General features: G+C 44.7%; 1 protein-coding gene across 3 annotated transcripts in view; it reads left to right on the top strand.

Annotated features, from left to right (window-relative positions):
- The first annotated feature begins 1,216 nt into the window (after window positions 1-1,216).
- LOC115778950 (pre-B-cell leukemia transcription factor 1) overlaps window positions 1,217-18,385 on the top strand; it is a 62,096-nt gene continuing 44,927 nt past the window's right edge. For all 3 annotated transcript variants that reach the window (XM_030727337.1, XM_030727339.1, XM_030727338.1), the window contains exons 1-2: window positions 1,217-1,907; window positions 2,700-2,773. In XM_030727337.1, the coding sequence (XP_030583197.1) occupies window positions 1,720-1,907; window positions 2,700-2,773 (262 nt within the window). In that variant the 5' untranslated portion in view covers window positions 1,217-1,719. The remainder of the gene's footprint in view (window positions 1,908-2,699; window positions 2,774-18,385) is intronic.

The following is an 18,385-nucleotide window of genomic DNA, read 5'->3' on the forward strand; positions in this document are numbered from 1 at the left end:
GTTTATTTAAAATTACTTGTCAACACACACATACCAGAGTTTTACATTCTTCCACTGACATGCAACAATACTCTGAATATAAAACATAATGTAGTTGTTTTCTGAGAAAACTCCACAGAGCATCTTTAACACACTGACCGCCTGCATCCACAGCTATGCGTTGCATTCTTGCGTGCTTCAGTTTTTTCTTCACATGAAATGTTGTTCCGCTAATGCGCTCCTTCAATAGGCACTGTTTACAAAGAGCTGCAGAAATCTTTCATGCTGAAATTAATTCCAAGTGGAGAAGAATTTGCAGATTGCTGTCATCAATGAATCTTTTAACTCAGCTCGCAAGAAGACACAGAGGCCCTCTTATGTATTTACATACGCTCCATTTTATGTGTGTCAGACATGTATACATCCAGGCCAGTGATTCGCACAGCACTGTTCTTACTTTAGTTCCACTCTGGAGCTTTTTTTGCCCCTCCTTCTCCTCCTCCTGCTCTCTTCCCTCTGAAAGACTCAGCGGTGGAGGGAAGCAGCAGCAGTGAGGCAGCACTGGGCCTGAAGGGCACTTTTCAGCCTGGCCAGACACACTCGGGCCTTGCTGCTTGGCTGCGCAACATGGGTCACCGCCTTACATTAGGAGGACCCTGCCAAAGTCAGCCAAGCGGAGCCCTGCAACATACCTGAAAATGAATGAACAAAGTCGATGTGCCTACTGCAACAAAACAAGCATGTCTGACTGCAGGAGCCAGATTCTGATCTCAAAGTGAAATATCAATGACATCAGAAAGGTGCTTTTCATAATGTGTCTCATCAGTAGATGGATTGCACATTATCTATCTAATATTTATAACAAATGAGAGCCAATAGCCAATAGTTTTGATTGGTGCCCCTTATCTTGGCACAGCATGGAGACAAAATGGTCTCCGTGGGGCCAGTGGGGGCTCTCACTGAGGTCAGGAGGAGAAGCTGAAGCAGACCCCTGATTATTTATTTGGAGTTCAGGCTCTATCCATCACTCCAGCTCCGTCCAGCCTCTCTGCTTCTTCCAGCTTCTCCTCTGAATCCCACTCTCACAGTCCAATGATAGACGTTTCACGAGAGGCACCTCAAGGTGGGGCTAAATAGTCTTACAGTATATTCCCAATCATGTCGCGTAGGCGGAGTCTGACTCTCATGCTCTTTGCTATGTTGCTGCCTGCCCGGCGTCTACTACAGCTTACATGACAGAAGCGAGAGGATGGAGTGAGTGAAATAAAGCCACACTTCGTATTTCTCACAGACACTTTTTTCATAATTTGGCAGGAAGAGGGGAGGGCTGGACCAGTGCGCGGCATTACGAGAAAACGTGCATGTTTAGTAGTAGAAAGCAGCTGCCTGTCTCTTTTACGCATACCCTACTCCAGTGAAGGCAGCAGCAGCAGTTCAGATCAGATTTCACATTCAGCCCCGACCAGCTGAGAGAGAGAGAGAGAGAGAGAGACAGCCAGAGAGCAGGAGGGCTCGTTTCTCCGCTTTCCTCTCCGAAAACCCTTTTTCTCCCTGAGCGCAGCCACTGACCGCTCCTGCGAGGAGAAACCCGGGTGTGCGACGCAGTTATCGGGATTTTTAATTTTTTTTTTTTTTACCTCCTTCCCTCCTTTTTTTTTTCTTTTATGTATTTTTGCAGGATTTCAGCAGCGAGAGCGCCACAGAGAATTAGATAAGAGGGAAGAAGAAGAAAAAGAAGAGATGGACGAGCAGCCGAGGTTGATGCACTCTCACACGGGGGTAGGCATGGCAGGGCACCCCGGCCTGCCGCAGCATATGCAAGAAGGCACCGGGGGAACGGACGGCGACGGAAGAAAGCAGGACATTGGAGACATTTTACAGCAAATTATGACCATCACGGATCAAAGTCTGGATGAAGCCCAAGCCAGGTAAAGGACATGCGCCGGCTCGCTGTCAGGGGGCGGCGGCGCCAAAGTAGATCAAAAATAAATAAAAAGACGGAGAAAGAAAAATGACAAAAATCTAAATATGTGCACTGAAATTTCCACATTTCCGACGCAGTTCGCTGGAGATGAAACTGCAGCGCGCCGCTTTCTGCAAAAGCCGACAGAATTAAAATAAGTCGACGGCCGAAAATTAAAGTGTGTGAATATGGCGTTTATTGCCAGCGTGTCGCCCACTGAGGGTATTTTTAAAACACTTTTCAGTCCGGCGCGGAGAGCTGCTTTTATTAGCGCGCTCACATAAAGCTCATCATTTATTTCTGAATATGAAACGGAATAACTGAGCAGCAGTCCGCGCTGTCTCCGCAGCAGCTCACAGCAACTTTCCCACTTACGATACATAATTCAAGATTTCATCCATCTTGTGCGCGCCGCCTTCAATTCAGTGAAGATGAAGTTATGCGTTTAGAAATCCTTTGTTTGTTTGTTTGAATGGAGGAAGCACAACAATCTGAAATGCTATCATTTTATTTTCATAGTGTAAATATAGGAGAATACATAAAGGTGGGTTTGTAGCACATGCACGCATACAGCTGCTAATAATTCACTTTGGTTTTTACTGTAATTGTTCTGCAGCGTTTGGCTGTTAAAACATTTAAAGTGCTGAATTTAAAGATGTTGATTGTGATAAAACGATGAGCTGCTGATGAGGTTTTTTTTGATAAAATGATGATTTTGCTTTCTGTGGTCGCTCATGAAGCCACTTTTCCGTTTCAGGAAACACGCTCTGAACTGTCACAGGATGAAGCCTGCGCTTTTCAACGTCCTGTGTGAAATCAAAGAGAAAACAGGTATGTAGGAGTGTGTCCCGCTGCTCTCACACAGGTGAGGGGATTCACAGGACCCGCTCTCCCCATCATCAGACTCTAATTTGCTGCTGAGGCTCACATTCACGCTGGAAACCTGATTTAGTCACAACACAATTCAGCATATAAATTTCAGTGACATGTAAGACATGTGTTTCCTCGCGCGGCGCTAAAGTCTGCGTGTTTTAGCAGTTTCACAATAGGAACTGTGGACAATTACCTCCAACAGTGCTTATCAATTATTGTGTCAAAATATGAATGAGGTTCTTTTTTGATGCTATTGTGGAATAATAGAGAGTATTGAGCAAAAATTGTCACGAGCGCGTTGATGTCTCCCCTTGTGAGTTAACTGTCAAGTCTGCTGAATACGTCTCTTTCTATTATGTATTGTGTCTCTCTATTAAAGCAGTTGTGAGAGAGCATGTCAGCAGAATAATTGCTAGGAGAGAAATAACGTAACATAGGAGGCGTAAGTCATGTTTCCAAATCATTCTCCCGGTGACATTTTTGAAATTGGCACAGAGAGAATTCAGTGCACTTCAGACTGATGGCGTGCACCTCCATCTTTTATTTCCCTGTCTTTGCACTGACGTGCTGTAGGACTCCTGCAAACTTGCATTGCTGAGATACTGAGATGCCAAAGCAGTGAGAGCCGGGGTTTCTGTGTGTTTCACACTCGTTAGTGCATGAAATCAAATGGAAGGGGTGAAGGAGATACTGTTTTCATTGCCTCCAAAGTTGCACTTGCTCATACTTGACCTTTGTGGCAGCGGCGATTGGTGCTGTTTGCATTGTTTCTCGTGTGTGTGTGGGTGTGTGTGTGTGTGTGTGTGTGTGTGTGTGTGTGTGTGTGTGTGTGTGTGTGTGTGATCCCACCCTGCTGCTTTCATGGATGCTTTCATTGAGGTTTTCATTGAAGATCACCTCGCTGCCCACCCTCACCCCCTCGCCCTCCCCCGAGCGTGGCAGTTTATCTTGAAACGGCCACTGCCTCAGGAGAGAGCAGGGGGGGCCTTTTGAAGCCTGCTGGCTCGCTCTCGGTTTTGTTGTCTTGGTAGGTTTTATCGAGGGGGAGTGACACAGTTATGCATAGTGTTTTACTCCCTGGCGCTTCTCGGAGTTCATCCAAAGTTCGGCTCTTCTGAGAGTACAAAGTAACTTGGACCCCTTCCTGCCTGCACTCCCTTTTGTTTTCTCTTTCAGCTGCTAACCTATAAATACAAGGTGCAGCTTATGGAGCTGCACGCAGCAGATCTGCTGCCTGTCATGTTGCTATTTGGTTAGCTTTGTTCTAGTTTTAGAGAGGAACATTTACTACAGTTCATGCAGTTTCTGTTATTTTTTACATGAACATTTGAAATTTCTTCATTTCCTGTCAGATGAATGCAGCGTACTGTGTAATCTCACCGTCCTCACGCCTCAGCTGTGCAGAGTCAGTGTAAATAAAGTATTTTGTTCCACGGGACACATCGACTCACTGACAGGTCAGATATCAGCACACATGCTCGCTCTCATAACTGAACACCCTCAGAGCACATTTCTATGTAAAGAGCGACGTTATGAGTCAGTATTGTTTTGGTCATTTATTAGTAAACAGCAGCCGTTTCTGAGTTTCACTCCTCTGATGTGTTTGGGGGAGTCGCAGCTTGTTGCTCCATCTAGTGGCTCGGCCTCCTTTTGAAATCAAAGTAAAACAGTGAGAATTATGTTCATGAATTCTTCTCTTTTTCCAATGTATTCTAATTTAACTTCAGATTTGTGCACATTTACAGAAATCTGAATTTATGTTGCTGAAACGAAGCAGCTATTTATTTAGCTTTTATGCTAAGACGTTAGTGCTCATGTTTGCAGTAAAGTGCAAATTTGCTTCTTTTTACAGCACAGTTATTCTTAGCAGATCTTTTTGTTTAGACTTTGGTTTGAAGTTTGTAACATTCTCCATATTTCAGCACTAAAATTGCTAAGAAACCGCCGTGAAGCGCTCTGATTCCAGCGTGCAGCTGTGGCGGCTCCTCTGAGCTGCAGCTGAGCCGCTCTAACTTTGTCCTCAGTTACCGCCGGCGTGCAGAGATGGTGTGTATCCACAGAGCTGCTGTTTGCCTGTGTGTATTTTCCATCCCCGGAGCCGCTGACAGCACCTGCAGGACACAATGCCAGCGCTGATCTAGGGCCTGAACTTGTGACCTGCTCTGTGTATTTTTACTGGGAAGAAGTGAGCGATGGCCAGCAGAAATATTGTGCAGTATAAACAAGCACAATAGAGCACTGACACCAAAGAGGAGGAAGAGGAGGAAGGAACGCTTTATTTAAACCAGTGTTTTTAGCTTTTCTTCTTCCTTTTTTTTTGACACACAGCGGCTCTGACTTTACCCAGATTCATTCCAGGCATATTTGGGCTATTTTACTTCAAAGGAAGGCTCTTCTTCAGACGCTGTGTGTGTGTGTGTGTGTGTGTGTGTGTGTGTGTGTGTGTTTGTGTGTGTGTTTGTGTGTGTGTTTGTGTGTGTGTGTGTGTGTGTGTGCGTGGTATCATGCTTTCAGGAGATGAGGAGAAGACGAAGCATAAAACCTATAAAACGTATTAATTATGTGACCGTATTTCTGTAAAATGTGGAGCAGAGGTCAGCGTTGGTGCTCCCTCTGGTTGCTCCTCACAGACACAGTTTTAGGCTGCCATCGGGCGATTTAACCTCACCCTCTCACTCACTGGTTTCTTTGAGTTAGCAGGCTGGCAGATGTGAATGCATTAATGTATCTTTATCAGGGATATTTTTAAGGTGAGATGTTTTCTCTTTCTCGTCTCCTTTTTTATGATTGATGAAAATGCCTCTTTAGATAAGCAAAGGCTTGACAAAGTGATTTGGAAAATGAGCCGCCTTGACCTCTGTAAACACTTCATCAGCATCGTAAATCTCTGGCAGTGTCAAACAAAACCACTCCTCGACTGAGCTGCTCAGTAAATGTGCTGCACTGACTCGCTGTTTAATTTTTTTCCTCTCAACCTCAACAAAAGGCCAGCTTTCTCGTGGCCCGTGTTTGTGTAGTGTAAGGTTTCAAGCCTAGGGGATCCTCCATTTATAAAAATGACTAGCCGAGTGATGTAATGTTATTTTTTGAAGGGTGAAAATAGGGTGTTTTATAGAGGGCGGCCGAGCAGTGTTTGACAGGATGAAATGAGCCAGAGGTCTGATTATGGAAGGTGCGTGGAAGCCTACACTACATTGACTTGTCAGACCATTCAGATGCTTGGCATCTGCCTATTTGTATTACAGAGCTCGGCTCAGCTCTGCGCGTCACCGGGAAAACGCTTTGAAGCAGCCTTTGAGGTGATTGGGTATGATGTAACCTTTAAAATGTGATACAGCTGGTGCCGTGCTGAAACTACTGGTCAATACTTAATAACTGATAATATCACCTCCAGTGCTGATGTGTGATAAATGGCGTATGAAGCAGCAATAGAATTGGAATATCTTTGGGAGGGTTTTGCAGCTTTTTCATTGATTGTTTTGTGACTCATTAGAAATCAGTGACTTAATGTAACTTCATCAGATCAATTATTGGGAAAAAAAAGTGTTCAGTTTTCTGTCATTTGAGATCAAGACAAGGAGCAAACAGAGCTGTCAGCTTATTGGACTTTTTATGCTCAAACAATTTAAACAGTTACAGATTCATTTCTGTCAAATAATCAATTGATTGAGATTTGAACACCTCATCGTGGGGAAAGCTGTGATCGCCATTCAGTCCACTAAATGAAGCAATCAACGTTAAATTGTTGATTAATTGTTTTTATGAATATGCCAGATGTTTTCATGACTGATCAGTTGATGGTCTATTAAATGCTGGAAAGTGGTTAAAAAATGACAATAATTCTGAATATGGTGGTCTAATAGGTGCTAAAGGTCACAGCTGGACTTGATACATCATCGAGCAGCAGGAAAACATTTGCAGGGCTTGTTGGGAGTCGCTGCGAGTGCAGAGCAGTAACAGTACACATTACCTTCTGCGTACCGTATTACATGTCGAGGTGGATGTCACGGGGGCCGCGCCGCCCCTCTCGCGATCGTCTCCTGGTGGACACGGATACGTGCAGCCTTTGTCTCCCTCTCATCCTTCCTCCCCCCCCGTGCTGATACAGCAGCATCCAGCAGGAGAGAAATGCCAAGCTCGCCGCCACAGCTGTTTCCCCAATCGCTCTGCTTAATCATCCACTGAGAGAGAGGAAGAGCTGGAGTCTAATTCTGCTCCGAGGATGTCGGCGACTGGGGAAAATGTGTTTTGATTAACCAACATAAGGCAGAGTTTTTCTGCGCTGCATTTGATGCAGAATCGTAATCACAGAGTCATCAGCAAGTGACAGCATTGTAAATGGCGAGTTAATACCATTACAGTATAGAACAATGTGGTTACATTATACATTATGCAAATTGTCAGTCGCCTAATTGATACATGTTAATCATATTAAGGAGCTTAATTATAGGAATCTTACTGTGCTGCAATTTGGTAATTAACACTGACATCACACGCACGAGGAAAGTGATCCATTTTTTCCAGGAGACATTTCTCTCCTCATCCCTGTGAAAAGGAAGCAGCAGCTCTACATCGTTTTTATATTTTTGAATTTCCTGAACTGATGAATGATTTTCTTCCTCTCTGCTGAAGGCTACTGGAATGCAGTTTGTAGAAAAAATTACATTTAGCTCCCAGCAGCTCTGCCAGTGTGGAGATTACAGACTGAAGGCGAGATCCAAGCAGACTTGTAAAAGAGCGCGGGCCTCAATCTTTTACCTGAATGTCGGCTCCTGCGCCTAAATATCACTGTTCTGCCATTTACCTCCATCAAGGCTCTCTCTGCAATCTCAGTCCCTGCAGCTTTGCTCTGCCTTTTTCTGTACCGGCCTACTTAATATGTTACGAATGTAATCAAGTCTGCAAATTTGTTATGCACGTTAAATTGAACATGCAATGGCACATTCGAATGTGGTTGCCATACCAACCCCCCAGGAGTTCATTTTCCATAATGTAGTGTTTGGAATCTCATTTCCTCCACTCTCCCCTGCTGCTACTTGCAGACGCCACCTCCAGGCTTCCACTGTACGTTCACCACGAAGGAGGCTCGGCTGCCGAGGCTTTCCAACACCGGAGGGAGGGAGAACGGAAGGGGAGAGGGAGAGAGAGGCCTCTCTCCACGTAGTGGAAATGACACAAATTAATATACACTACTTAAACCAGACCAAGATTAATGGTTCCCTTTCGCTGCAGCTTAGTCCCACTGTCAGTTGCCGGGTGCTCGTTGGACAAAATCAACACTAATCAACATTTATTCCACTTTTGCCCTGGGCTCTCAGGAGTCTGGCAGGACTGCGTGCCCCCCCTCCCTTACCTCCTCTCTTCCCTCCCAGCAATCCACCCCTCCCTCCGTCCGTCTCGCTACGCTTTTCACCTCTCATCCAGCTCCTCCATACATCACCCTCCTCACACCGCTCGGCTCCTCGGAGAAGAGTGCGCCCCCTCCTATCAGGCCGCATTAGAGTCATGATAGATTTTCTCTTTTCATTTGCATCTGATATTTAACACAGCAAAGCAGTTGCTCTGTCACTTTACAGTACAAGCGTCTGAGCGCGTGCACACGCTGCGTGTGTGTCTTTCTGAAGCAGTTGGTAATCTTATCTGCACTCAGTCACTGCTGCATTATGGGAAACAGGATATTCATTCACTGCTCAGCCAGGAGTGTGTGTGTGTGTGTGTGTGTGTGTCAGGTAGTGTATTTATACAGCACTTCATTTGCTGGAAAGCAGCATTTCTGATTTCCCAGCACCAGTAAACTGAACTTCGGTGTCACGCGTGTATTTTCTGAGCTTATCGTGTGCATCGTAAATTTCCTTTTGATTCCAGCGACTGTGGCGTCCACGGATCTGCTGACTCTCCTTTCAGCTCCGCCATCAGCCTCGCGGAGCAACAATAAGTATCCCGTGAAGGCTCATAATTGGCCGAGCTAATGCAGGTCACAATTCCACTGCTGCTGCTCATCTCTTTGACATTCCACCAGCTCTGATAAAAACATGCTCACAGGGGCGATTAATAAGAAATATGAGCAAAATTAAACAGCATCTATGCCCTGACTGTACAGTAAATGGAGGCCAAACTGTTCCTATGGAAAAGGACGACTTGATTAAAGCTCATCAGTTTTGCTTCTTATGATTCGTGTGCTTTGAGACATATTATTCGTATTTATCTGAGGAGAGATTTTTTCCACGGTCAGAGTGGAAATTTTGAGGATTGCATTATACAATGCTAATGCTAACTCAGCTGATGCGGTTGTCAGTTTGTACCATGCAGGTCATGGCGTGCAGATGTTGTACTTTGTGTACTTCCAGGTCATATAAAGAAACATTTTTGCATTTGGCACCACAGACAGAAAAATCATAAATAACTACAATCATGCAAATAAGTCTGTTTCCAGAGCTGCACAGCACCACAGCCTGCTGCTAATATTAGCATGTCAGCAGAGATGCGCCCGCTGGCATTTAGATTTTGAAAAGTCTGACTTGCCAAATCCAAAATTTTTTTACTGTGTAATTACAGCTTAAAACAGTAGCTGGCGCTGTGAGTTCTTCTTTCTTCTCCGCTGTGAAACATTCATCGTGTGAGAGTTGGAGCTCAGAAACATCGAACAACAAGTAACTTTTTTCTGCTATGGCAAAAAAGAGAGAAGACGTCAGAACCAGATGATTGACAGCAGTCATGAAAAAGAGGAAATGCTACGTTACTGCAGATTAATGCAGATTACTGCAGATTGCTGCAGATTGCTGGCTTTGTATGGTTAGCATCATGAGGAAATGTTATCCAAGTCAGCGCCCAATCAGAGTAGTTCTGTTACAGAGGTGTGGCTTAGACTAATCTGATCAGTGCAGGATCATTTACATCTGAGGCTGAGTGTTTTTATCTGGACAGCCATGAGTGGTCACCTGTAAAACTGTTATTTCTTTATAATAAACTTCTTTAAATTTATACCAATCTTCAGATATCGTCTAAAATTGTTTCAAATATTGATATCAGCCCAGAATTTCTCACCTTTTCTGTCACTCAGGTAAGGCGGCGGCCAAATCCTCAACTCTACCTTCAGCTGAATTTTGTTTTGTTTTTTTACACTAAAGGATGATCTGATAGTTGTGTGTTGTTTTCAGCCATTCAGATATGTATTCATCCAGCTATTGTCTTACCAGCTTGTGCCTATTTAGGGAGCTGGATGTGCTGGATCTATTCCCAGCAGGCATTGGGTGGAAGCCAAGGAAACACGCTCAGCGGGTGAACAGTCCATCACAGCGGTTCACATTTTATTAATGTCCAGCAATCTAAGGTGGAATCCCTCCTGCAACAGTCTGATTTAGAGTCTGCGTGTCGCTTTTTTCCCCTTTGAAGATGAAATTGTACAAACAGCTGATGCCTGTTTTCCTGCTTTGCCAAGATATTCAGCACAGTGTTGTCCATCTTGTAGGACTGCATGGCCAGAGGCATTGTCATGGAACCAACTGGCCTCATTGAAGTGACACCTAGTGCTTTGTCAGCTTTGTGTCTCAGGTGCCAACCTGCGCTTCCCAAAATAAACTGTCATGCAATGTGGCAGGACAGAAAAATGTTGAAGGAGCATGTTGGGGCCCTGCGCCCCCCTGAAAGGAAACAAATGTTCCATAGCAGAAATGTATCGTGGCTTTGGACGCCTTCCCGGCACCGACACCAGCGAAGTGGAGGGAAACTTAAAGCGTGGAGCGCCATCGTCTGCGGCATCAGCAGGGGTCGCAGCAGGTGGGAACGTAGATGCGAAACCTGGAGTTTCTCTGCATTGATGCAGCTTTTTAATTATATTTTTTCAACTTATTTTATTTCGCTGTGGACCTGTTAGAGTTTGGCAGCTCTTTGTTACTTGCAGACATCCTCTTCCAGAAATAGCTTGTGCTTACTGTAGTTAGCTGCTCTTCCTGTTTTTATAAATGGTCTGTCATTTTGTCTCTGCGGTGCAACATCACACCAGGGAAGCGAGCGGAGGATGTGCTCTTGGTTGAAGTCACTTTCAGGCTGGTGTCAGGAGTTTGGAGAGGGCGAGCATGCGGAAAGTCGTACGCAGAGATTCCTCACCAGCTTCCAAAGTGTGACCACCAGCCGTGTCTGCCCTGCTGGATTTGGCCCCGAGTGTGTGATTCCTGTTAGATCTCACTGTGACCTGTGCGCTCTATAGCTGCCATGACATTTTTATGACTAGTGGACTGAAGTAAAGGTGGGAGTCACAAAGGCTTGAAATGGATCTGCACCTCTATAATGAGGAACCAGCAGCTAATCATGGACACAAAGGGAAGGATTCTGTAGGCTGACAGCGAAAGGTATAATGATGTTTCACTAAACATGGATTGCAGAGCTGGAGAGGTTGTGATGTGAACATTGTTGGAGCCAGGATCGTCTGTAGGAGGAGAAATGGGCCCATTAATACTCTACAAGGGGGTCACCGCTCCAGCCGAGCGAGACAATACGTACGTCTGTTAAAGCCGCGCAGCCGCTGAGCTCTGAAAACGCACACTTCTGTTATAGACCTGTTATTAATTTATTAATACAGTGATTTATTAATACAGTGGAAACTCGTTTCAGTTTTGCATGAAGTCAGTACAAGAGAAGGTTGTGTTTCTAATAAATCGACCCACATTGATTTTGTCGCACTGCCACACAGTGACAGCTGTCGCACCGCTGTCATAAATGTAATAACTTTTAATTGACTGAACAGATTATGGATTAAAGTATTCAGACACCTTCACACTTTACACACTCTCAGGATTTTTTTCCAAACTCTTTTTGAATAAAACTACTAAATAAATTATTTCTAAATTAGATTTCATTCAATTAATTCACTTTTATTTATATAGCACCAAATCACAACAGTCATCTCAAGGTGCTTTATATTGTGGGTAAAGACCCTACAATAATACAGAGAAAACCCAAAACGCCCCCCTATGAACAGCACTTGGTGACAGTGGGAAGGAAAAACTCCCTTTAACAGGAAGAAACCTCCATCAGAACCAGGCTCAGGGAGGGGGGGTCATCTGCTGAGGGGGGGCTGAGGAGAGGGAGACATTTCATCCATGTTTGTCGTGTTGCCCTCATCAAACCTTTAGCTGATGCTATCGCTACCAAAGGAATGTAAATCATCTCCACATGATTCCAGTATTGAACTGTTTAATCCAGGAATTCAGACTATTTCCTGCCTGCTGCTGCTTTCAAACCTCTAAAAGATTCATACGGCAAAATACAAAAAACATAACTGGAAAATTCTGTGAAACAAGCTAGCATACGCTAGCATACGCTACACGACAGACTGGGATGGACTAATGTGATGATCCTTTATCAAAGAAATGGGCTCAACATGCAGGCAGCCTACACCTGGTAACAGCAAGCATTTTCATTTTGTAATTACACAAAGTTAATTTTGGCAAAGCTATCCTGAGTTTAGCCTGCTAACAGCCGCTCCATCAGTCGGTGAAATCTCCATCAGCTTATGGCGATGCTGCTAAACACTGTTAAAGAACAGCAAAAAAATGCAACCAGTGACAAATCCCTTTTTGATTGATTTCTTATTTGTTCATGCACTAACATTACACCATCACTGCAGCATTTTCTGATATTTTATAAACAGCACAATTAATCAGCTAATTAAAAAAACCAGGACAGTGATAATCAAAATCATCTTCACCTGTATTTCTAAGAGCCGGCTGGCCGCCCTGCCATCGCTCTTCGAGCTGATAAATCCGCACTGCTCCTGTCTCTGCTGTAAGGAGATTGTGTTGATAAGTTAATATTCCGACAACAGAGATGAGATAAAGAGGTTTTAGGAGTTTGGAGGATAGTGTAACCTTGATAAAACGCTCATCTCAGTGACACTGATTTTCACCATCCATCTTCATCTGATATGAAGTATGCAAATGGTGGCATCGGCTGGGAGTGGAGTACGGTGCTGTTAAATGGGCCATTTCAAATGTTCTTTGTACCATGCTGACTTCCAAAAAATTCACTGTCAGCCCGCTCAGCGCAGACGGAAATCTTTTTGGAGACACTTTTCCACCTTTATCTTCTATCTTCTTCCATTTCTTCCCACTTCCATCCACCTCTCCCCCTTTTTTTTTCCTTCCCTCCTCCAGCTCTTCCCTTCCCCTCTCCTTGCGTGCCATACAAATTAGGTAGGCACTGACAGTGTCAGAGCGGCTACTCATGAAATATTAACAGCTTGTAGAGAATTTTACATTGCTACATTTCTCTTCATTTTTAACTGTGTCAGCACAGGCTGTGGAACATTTATTTGTGTGAGTTCAGGAAGGCTATTACCCTAACAGCTTTTTTTTCCACGTTGTAGATGATATCCATCAACCCTCTTTCCACATGCATGCAGTCTGTCTCACCTCAAATATTCTTCCCTTGCAAATGGAAGCAGTTGGAATGTGTTTATTTGTACCTACCACATCCTGGGTACATGAGCTTCGATGTAAGAAGCCGTTTATTGCCTTATGAAGCTGGTAATTATCTCCTTATGGGTAAAATAAGACAAACACTTTGGATTAAACAACATACGGATGGCTGTAAAAATGCCTGCATGGAAGGTAAACCTTGGACCGACTGCGATAAACAATGAGCCCAATTAGAAGTTGTCGAGGATCAGTATTCCCAAACATGAAAGAGAATCCGAGAGGTGCCGTGTTTTTCTCGTTTGCCTTTAAGACGGTTGATTTTGCTTTTATTTATTTATTTTTTATCTCCGCTGGTCTCCAAGCGCCTTCAGCTCGGTGGGCGGGGATGGCCCCTCTCTTTCTGCCTTTTTGTTGGATGGCCTCTATAAAGATGGAGCTGTCAATCATCGGCAGGCTTCCCGAGCGCTGAGAGGCAGCATCAGTCCTCTGTGAGAGGCTGGAACAATGACTTTTGTTGTCACACGTGCATTTCTTTGCAGCCGTCTGTGGACAGTGTTTTGCCCTTTAATTAAATTCATCCTCTCAGTCTGAAAGGAGGCAAACAGACGATCGTCTAAATAATTGAACAGACTGAACATATTGATGCGCATACAGGCCGTTAAGATCCTGTGATATGGATTCAGTGTTTTTTCAACTCGGGCAACTGCGTTGCTGCCCACAGAGCAGCAGATGTCTGGACGTTGTTTTGGGGTTGGCCGGTTTAAAAACGCATCCCTTCATATCTAAAAATGAAGGTTTAGTAGACGTCTGCATCATACATAACCACTGTTTCAAAAAGCATGCATGCTTTTTCATAAGACCCTTGATTGACATTTTATTTGGCTGTGAAACAGTCACACAGTCGACATCGTTTGGCTGATATCACATGGCTTGATTAAACTTAGAAGGATCGCATAATTTATTATCACACTCACACACGAGTGGATTAAGGACACAGATATTTTTATGACCATTGCTTATGGCGCTGCATTTTATTAGGCTCAGATATTGGTGCCAGATAACCCACTACCAGGACAACAGGAAATGATCTCAATCAGGAGCTGAATAGAAGTCACTGATAGTACCTGTGATCATACTGTCACTGCAGCATGAACATGAGCAATAAACACAAAATACAAAGTTTTTATTCTATGCACGCTCACCAAATATTGGACCGTATTCCTTTATTCAGTGGGTACGGGCTCTTCAGTGTTTGGAGTTAGCAGGGAAGGAAACACAGCAGCTGCAGGTCTAATATTCACAGTTCAGTGTTGTTAATGCAGTGTGAGTCTTATCGTCTTTGCCTCCTGCGGGCCTGACAGAAGTTACAGAAATCTGCTAAAGACCACTCCGAGCACCGCTGGTCAAGTTGAACCAAGAAACCAGTCTGTGAACTGGATTGTGTGTTTACACTGAACAGATTGGGGAGAGGTTTGAACCTCATTTGTCTTTCAAATAATTATGTTGAGTTTTGTCTAAAATCCGTGTTCTTGTATTCATCACCGCCTTCCTTCCTCTGGCAGTAACCAAGGAAACGTCTTATTATATGAAGAAAAGCAAAAATGTACAAATCAAGGTCATCACTGCTGTGGAGATCATGTAGAACTGTGAATACTGATACAAATCAATTTTCTATTGATTTAATGTGCTGGTCCCCAAACTGGCAGTCAGACAAACTGTGGCATAGATAGTATTATAATACTAATATAAATAATACTCGACTGTACACATATTGGTATCGTCTAATGATACATATTATCTAACTCCGTCCTGGTGCAATAAAACCAATCAGCTAGCTTGTAGTTAAGGAGATTCAGCTGTAAATATTCCTTCTATCACTGCGTTGTTGCTGTAAAAAAATAAATGGAGGAAAATTAGTTAATGAGGTGTGTCCTCCTCTCTTATTATATGTGGCTGGGGCTTCCTCTCCTCCTGACTAATGATGATGTGTGGCACAGGTAGCTGTCAGCCAGGCATGATTAATTAAAAGCAAAACTAGGCCGATTTGTCATATCGTTCTAACTGTGGTCAGAGAGCACGGCGAGCTGCACCGCTGCTGCCTCTCCACCCTCCACTGTACCTCCACTTCCAGAGCTTGTTGAGTTCTGCAGCTGTTTGTGAGGAGTCTCATCAGCTCCAGGGGAGTTTTTATCAGCGTCTCTCTGCTCACACTGTCTCAACACAGACCCGATAACAATTAGGAGGCGTCTGCTCTGGAATGGAGCTCAGATACATAAGCGTGCCAAGCGAGGCTGACATAATGAACGGATCCAGCGCAGAGGAGAGCGCTCCTTTGTTTGCTGAGTTTGAAGTCTCAGAGGAGCACGGATCCTTTGCCACTAACACAGCTAAAGCTGCACTTGATGTTCAGTGTTTGTGTTTTAGAGGTCCGTCCATGCAACAGTGATTAGCAGTGCTGAGAAGCCAGCGTCGCTTTCGGTGCACACGGACTGAGGCTTCTCAGCTGCCTCTCACTGCAGGCCCAGCGAAGAGAGCAGGAGTCTTGTTTGTGTTGGACTGCAGTGTTGCTCCCAGCATGCAGCCTGGCCCTTGTCAGCGGCCCTGTCATATCTGTCTCGGCCCTGTCCCGACAGCCAACCCGGGCTCCCACGTCACAAAGGCGGGCTCATCCTAGGAGAGACAGGTGTCAGCAACTTGCCCCCGCCCCCCCACGCTCGTCAAGGCAGATGCCTGCTGCAGCAGAGCCTCATATTTGAAGCTGAGCAGCTTAGAAAGAAGGGTCATCTCTGCCACCCATTCACAGTCGCCATATCGCAGGAGACCGCAGCTCCATCAGCTGTGTGAGTGCGCTTGTGTCAGATATGGAGCATCCACCAGAGGAGACTGTCCCAGTCCGAAAGCATTACAGACTGGTGCTGCGTCCTGACTGACTGACACACTGACTGACAGCTTTATTGTGTCCTTTGAGGAACGGGGATAAAAGGCTCTCATGAAGAGGCCTTCCAAACACAGGCCGCACTCAGTCGCGCTCGAAAAGAATTACTCATTTCTTTGTATGCATTGTTGTTTCTTTGAATAGCGTCGACATCTTTCAGCTGATAACACTTTTTTTAATTGTACAAAAGCAGCCGTGGAAGAATCCGACCATCTCTGGCTTCAAAGATTCAGGAATCACATGTGGAATACTTATTCTAATAATATCTGTGTGACCGTACTGCAGACCGGGCTTGGGAACGTTGTAGCCATCCAGCATCAGTCCAACAAACAGCGATTATACTATATACTTGTACACCCACTCCTTCTGTGCACTCGCACCCTTATATATTCACTGATTGTGAAAGATGAGTACAAACTGACCTATTTGGGTTTATTTTTGTTCTAAATCGGAGAAAACCAGCAACCCAGAGGTCCTAAATGAATCCGCTTTACCACCTCAGCCAGAGCAAACAGGAGAGGATAATATGTGCTATCCAGTGCCAGGGGGCCAAAACCTTTAATATGTGGTGGTGTCAGTGAAAAGCTATCAACAGCTAGCCTATCATGGGCTCTGATAGCATGTTAGCTGGCGGGTCTCCACAGGGCTGCACTCACTGGACATACCTGACGGGGATCCCAGTCATCGCCACAGCTCGACACGACAAAAGGTGAGAGCACCTCGTGGCGCCATTCAGCAGTTACATTTTACAAGTTAATTATTTACTGATTTGAACTCTCAAAGAGGCAAACCATTAAATTAGCCAAATTAAACAATAAAAAAAATCACAACAGTCATTGATAGCGGATGGATTCCTCCAATCGACCAACCCTTCAGCAGAAAGTACGGGCTGTCGACTCATCATTGGTTTGCCACCAGGCGAGGCCTCAGTGGGGCCTCAGTGGTGATCAGGGCTGATAACAATTAAATATGAGGCAAAATAAGTAAATGCTGCTACTCTGGCCTTAACTAACGTAACTTCTGCTAGCATCACATTATTTCTTTTTCTTTACATTGATGCTTACAGCCGTTAGCTAGGAGAGCAGCCTGGTGGGTCCAGCTGTGATGTGACTGAGCAGTTCTTTTAAATAATGTGATGAGTGCTGGCTTGGGGGTGCCCCTGTGAATTTTTGCCCCGGACCCCAACACACTCTGGAGTCGCCACTGATCGTGACTACAGTACAGCTGAGATGAAGCTATAAGCTGAGCAGAAGGTGGAGCAGGTCGTCCGCCCGGGCTGCTCCGGTCTGTATGTTGAAATGTCCTTGGACAAGATCCTGAACCCTTCATTTCCCCAGGTGTGCCATCAATAAAGCTCTTGAAGTGTCAGTGTGAATACCGAATGTGTAGTTTCAAAGCGCTCTGAGTGGTTAGTAAGACTAGAAAAGCATTAATAGCAGTTCATTTCCCATTTAAAACTATTCTTTAGGTTTTTTTAAAGCTGAGGGACAGAGAGAGAAGAACACAGGGAAAAAACACAGTAAAGTCGCCTCATTTTAGAAGCAAATTTGCCCTTGTTCTGTTCCTGATCTACCTGCCAGTGCATGACGTTTTTATTCAAAGAAGTGACATGAAATAGTGAGCGCTATCCCGTCCCCGTGTCTTCATACTCTGTGGCCAGCATCTCTATTTTTTCCCCTGCACATGTTATTTTTGTAGTCATCTAAATTGATCCAGGGTGAAGCCAGACAAAGATTGCTGTATATTTAATGTCTTTCAGCAGCCACATTAGGAGTGCAGTTTGTATGGCAGTGGTAGTGGGAGGTGAAGGGGCGAGGGGGGGCTGCTGTGACATTAATAATTTAATTGCAGTCGTGTATCTGAATGCTGCAGGAGCGCCAAGTGATGGATATTTTTAATGATATGAAGAGCGAAACCCAGAAAGATCAATGCCGGCACGCGCACACAGTGGCTGTCAGTGTTAATCTAAGTGCCTGGTGAGGATGATTGTGCTCCCACACTAATATTGTTTTGGTCCATAAGCCGTCTGGTCTGATCTTCCGGGCTGAAGGTCTCCGGCCCAAATGACTCTGTCCCTTTTGCTGGTGCTGTCAGAACTGACAGTCCTCATGTTTATTTCATTTTACGTCTGGGCTGTCTCGTTTCCCTATCCTCCAATGTCATTAACGCTCTGAGCCAGGACCCTGCAGTGGCGCGCCTAATGAATTCCTCTGCGGCTCC

This window comes from Archocentrus centrarchus, chromosome 4 (genome assembly GCF_007364275.1).
Source record: "Archocentrus centrarchus isolate MPI-CPG fArcCen1 chromosome 4, fArcCen1, whole genome shotgun sequence".
Taxonomy (NCBI): Eukaryota; Metazoa; Chordata; class Actinopteri; order Cichliformes; family Cichlidae; genus Archocentrus; species Archocentrus centrarchus.